Source organism: Phalangium opilio, unplaced genomic scaffold (assembly GCF_054372755.1).
Source record: "Phalangium opilio isolate 3A_F unplaced genomic scaffold, DU_Popi_V2 ptg000039l_2, whole genome shotgun sequence".
NCBI classification, from domain to species: Eukaryota; Metazoa; Arthropoda; class Arachnida; order Opiliones; family Phalangiidae; genus Phalangium; species Phalangium opilio.
In genome coordinates, this window is record NW_028324163.1 from 421,306 (window position 1) to 426,336 (window position 5,031).

The 5,031-nt window shown below is 36.9% G+C and overlaps 1 protein-coding gene across 1 annotated transcript; it reads left to right on the forward strand.

The window, feature by feature from the left end:
* Window positions 1-1,136: 1,136 nt before the first annotated feature.
* LOC149680173 (uncharacterized) lies at window positions 1,137-1,830 on the forward strand. Its single transcript, XM_089834643.1, has 3 exons — window positions 1,137-1,292; window positions 1,365-1,524; window positions 1,597-1,830. The coding sequence occupies exons 1-3, from the start codon at window positions 1,137-1,139 to the stop codon at window positions 1,767-1,769; spliced, it is 489 nt and encodes a 162-aa protein (XP_089690769.1). The 3' UTR covers window positions 1,770-1,830.
* The last annotated feature ends 3,201 nt before the right edge of the window (window positions 1,831-5,031 follow it).

A 5,031-nucleotide genomic window follows, 5' to 3' on the forward strand; every position in this document is an offset into this window, starting at 1 on the left:
ATTTTTGGGTAGGATAGTAGTAGAAATTCTAGTACTTTTCCCATAGACTTAAGAGCAAAACCAATGACGTAAAAAACACTATAGTAGCTACATTTCGACCACTCATGAGGCATAACTCAAATATCGAGTATGGTTTTCCTGTTTAATTAAATTTTGATTATCCGCCATTCCGCAGTATTATTAGCAATCAATGCTATATTCATAGCAGGGTTCCATCTTGAGAGAACTTCATCACCTATAGGGAGGAAAGTTCTCACATGCAGAACTATACCTCTTTAAGCGAGGGTTGTTGCACATAAAGTCATTTTTATTTTTACGGGTTTATAAACTTCTGAAAAAGGCAGAAAGTTTTCAATTCGTACAAATGCAGAGGGTATTAAATTAGTTTTGGAGGCTATAATATTCAAGCAGTAGATATAGACGTTCTTGTTAAATTTAATAATCTCTTTTCACTAAGAGTTTTTCGAGCACCAGAAACGCGTTTAATCTAATTTGCACTACAGATTTTACAAAAAAAAATCCATTTAGTACTCTAATTTTTCTCAAAATAATGATTAAGCATGTCACAAAAGCAAGTGCCCCACTTTGGATTCTCAAACTGGCCCTACTGTGAGGCCAGTATCTAACCTAGTCTCGTTTTTTAAGAGTATCGCTTAACACCTGTAAGAGTGTCGCCTAACACGTTTAGCATAGTTTTATGAAGGTACAACACCGCCAGATTACCAATTTCTTTGTTAATTTTATTTAAAGGATAAAACTGTTTTCTTTCATGAATATCATCTTTAAAAAAAGGTTTAACAAGTACGTTTTTCAATAATTTTTTACTGTTTGTATTGACTTTAAAACATTAATGAAAAATAAATGAAAGACCTTATTTAAGAAACCCGCAGTATTATAATTTTTCATGTTTAATTTCGAACGGTGTTTCAATAGTGTTATTTTACACCGAATTTACACTTTAAATTGGCCTCTAAAAACTCAAGGTAATAAAACACCCTTTTGGGTGTTTTTACGGTGTTTACACCGTTTTAACACCTTTTTAACACTTCCATTTCTTAGAGTGTAGATCGTAATGACGAAAAATTTAAAAAAGCTGTCATGCTAATGCAGTAATGCTCACAGATCTTAACACAAAAATGGATTTGCTACTTAATCACAGTAAAGAAACTTTTAGTGGAAATCGTACAGAGTTCTTTGATATTGAAGGGTTTCCAAAACTACCAATTAGTTCACTCAAAGACCTGAAAACTGTTGAAAGTCTTTTGGACAATGACGAGATACGAAAACAAGCTGTATGTGTTTTTGGTATTTCTTCTTAACAATATTTTTATAAATAATTATTTGCAAAAACTCTCTTTCCCGAGATTATGAATTTTTCAACTTTTGGAGGTAGGAAACCATCTGATTGCTGTAAGAGAATTTTCAGCAAAGTAATAGCACACGAAATAGTACTCAAGTTTAACTGGGTTGGTTCGCAACAGAAGTTTTCTTTCGCCGAATTAAAGCTTAAGAACGTCATAGTAGGTAATGATCTATCAAAAGTAGCGCGTTAAGTGGAAAAATTAATTTATCGGCTACAAATACTTATACTTCTAGGTGCAATACAAACGAATTTTAAAGGCATTAAAGAATTTGTAGTTGAAGGCACTGTTCAGAAATTCTTAAGAGGTGCTTCAGATCGAAATGGAGGGCGGAGGAGACGTGCAAAGAAAGCTGGAATGTCAAAAGAAACTAGCGAAGACGAACACTATAATGTAGATGATGACTAAAAATGATATTTAAATGTGCAATAATAATTGAGGAAAATAAACTTGGATAAAAATAACGAAAGGAATTGTATGGCTTGAAATCTAATTGAAATTAGAATGATTAGGTCAATAAATAATTGCAGGAAAAAGTAGTGTACAATAGTAGGGTAAAAGGGTTGATGGGTGGCGATATAGTGGTGGGTAATTGTAAGCATACAAGATGAAATAGTGGTGGAAACGTTAAGGTCTACCGGTAGTTTGAGTGTAGGCCAACTAGGTTGATGAGTTAGGATTTCATGATGGTTTACTGTAGGCCTACCAAGCTTCTAAATGATGGACACCTGAAGGCCTGCCAGGTTGACAAATGATGGTCATCTGTAGGCCTGCCAGGTTGACAAATGATGGTCATCTGTAGGCCTGCCAGGTTGACAAATGATGGTCATCTGTAGGCCTGCCAGGTTGACAAATGATGGTCATCTGTAGGCCTGCCAGGTTGACAAATGATGGTCATCTGTAGGCCTGCCAGGTTGACAAATGATGGTCATCTGTAGGCCTGCCAGGTTGACAAATGATGGTCATCTGTAGGCCTGCCAGGTTGATAAACCTGGATACCTGTAGGATTACTGGATGGTGGAGTGGCGAATAAGTGATGGGTTAGCGAATAGATGAATGGTGGCTAGGTGTTGGCGTAAAAGCTTAAAATATATGGCATAATGGTGGCTGTGGTTACGGGCATGTGCTGGATAAATATTTAAAACCCGGCACCAAACCAACTGCTGGCCAGGTAGGACACGGCCAGTTATGACCCAGCGCTGCACCAACACTGACGGCCTGAAGCGCGCCATCACGTGGCACTTTTGTGCTGCTAGGGCACAAGTACCTACAAGCACCCACAAGTATCTACAAGCACCCACAAGTACCTACAAGCACCCACAAGTACCTACAAGCACCCACAAGTACCTACAAGCACCCACAAGTACCTACAAGCACCCACAAGTACCTACAAGCACCCACAAGTACCTACAAGCACCCACAAGTACCTACAAGCACCCACAAGTACCTACAAGCACCCACAAGTACCTACAAGCACCCACAAGTACCTACAAGCACCCACAAGTACCTACAAGCACCCACAAGTACCTACAAGCACAATTTTTTGCAGTCCCAAAGGCAGTTGGTTACAGTATTTATTAGTGTTGGGGACCTTTTCCAACTTAACTTGTTAGCTCACACAAAGCTAGGTCCCCTTGTTTTTCAACCACCACGAAATATGAACCAAATAGCTTTAAAAGTGCTAACATCATAAACTGACTCTTTACACTGCTTAAATATCGCAGATTGGAATGGTTTTGAAAATTTAAATTTAAACATACTTAGACTTAATTATAGTCAATGAAAATTGCTTAGCGGAATGTTAGGTGTTGTACCTTCCATTTAAAACCGTTTTCAAGTCTAACAAACGTATAGTTTTTCTATAATCGGAGTAACCGGAATGTTTTTTTCCAAATATTTTCCCATGTTATTTCTATGGGAAAAATTCCTGTTTTTCATAAAAAGGTGTGAAAATTTTATGGAAATGAAAACCACCCTTAGCAACTTTATTTTTTATAAAATTAACTAATTAATGTATCTCTTTGAAATTTTAACCACATATTGTGGGTCAGAATTGTAGTTCTGTGGAATTTTTTCAAAACAGTTAATGCAATAAAAAAAACTACATCCAAACAAAAAACCCTCCTTATACATTAAGAGCAGTATGAAGTCTTATCTAAGAGAGCTACCGCTCTCAGAATTATTGTAAACTGATGCAGCCTGAAGAATAGTACATTATTTAAATGTACTTTTAAAAAAAATCATAAACACGATCCGTTAGTAGGTCACATTACTATATAATGATCGCAGAAAAGGGTAGTTTTAGAAACCAACGAATACAACTGTATTGTTAAAAAATGCTCAAAACCCAACACAAACACTGCTATTTCCCAAAACAGCAGCCGCTATTTCTAAAACAGCAGTTTTTAAAAACTCCCCTGTTTTTTTTGGAATCGTGGTTGCTATTTCGAGAACTGCTCTACGGAGAACTCTCATATGAGGTACACCCGGATCGCCAACACCCTCTTCACTTGCCACTGGATCGCCAACACCCTATTAACCTGCCATCGGATCGCCAACACCCTATTAACCTGCCATCGGATCGCCAACACCCTCTTAACCTGCCACCGGATCGCCAGCACCCTCTGCGCCTTCCATCGGACCGCCAGCACCCTCTTCTCCTGCCATCACAAGAGCGGATTTCATAATCGCGGTCCTCATAAAAACAGTTCCCTAAATAGCGGTTCCCGAAATGGCAGTTTTCCCCATACAGCAATTACCGTTACAGCAGTTCTCTAAAGAGCGGGAAAATAGATATGCGAAAAACCATAGTTGTTTATTATGGTGTAAGCTTGCCCAGCTGGGTTATATGAACTCAAAAAGAACTAGGTTGATATTTTGGTTAGGTTAAAGTTGATTATTTCAACTAAATATTATTAGGTCAGGTTAAGTTTTGATTCGTTTAGTTAGACTTAGGTTAGTAATATTTTGGAAATGGTGTAACAATGTTACACTTTTTCCAAAAACCTTAATGTTTTCAATTATCTTCTTCCGAAATAAAATAACCTTTCTCGAAATATAATATGCCTTTTCAAAAATAATACTGTTTACAAATATCTAATTCCGAAATAAAACAACCTTTCTCGAATTTTATTATGCCTTTTCCAAATTATTGTAAACTGATACAGCCTGAAGAATAGTGGGTCAGTCCAGGCGAAATCAGGCAGTGTCCCGACGGCACCATCACCGATTTTGAGGAAACTTTAACCAGCTGAAATATAGACTATTTCATCGGGAAATCCAAGTTTTCAAGTTAAAATTGAATCTAGATTTTAAGATATGGATAAATGAAAAACCATCACATGGGGGAAGGAAACTTTTCACCCCCAATTCCCGCGATTTTGACAGCCAATATCTAGGTAATAAAACCAAATACAACCTTACAACCTTTTTTATTCTTCAAATGGGTGGTAGAGCCTAGATTAAGCTAATAATAGTTTACGAAGAACTTTTTGTTTTATTTCTATAAATCATCAAAGTGCTCTTTGAATTCAACCAAACGCGAAAAGTAGCCTATAACTTAATATCTCCCGATTCCAAAAACCAAGCTAAAATAAATCATAGATAACGCTTTCTGGTAGTAATTAAACCGGGGAACACGAAAAAATTTCTAGATTTATGGTACGACCAA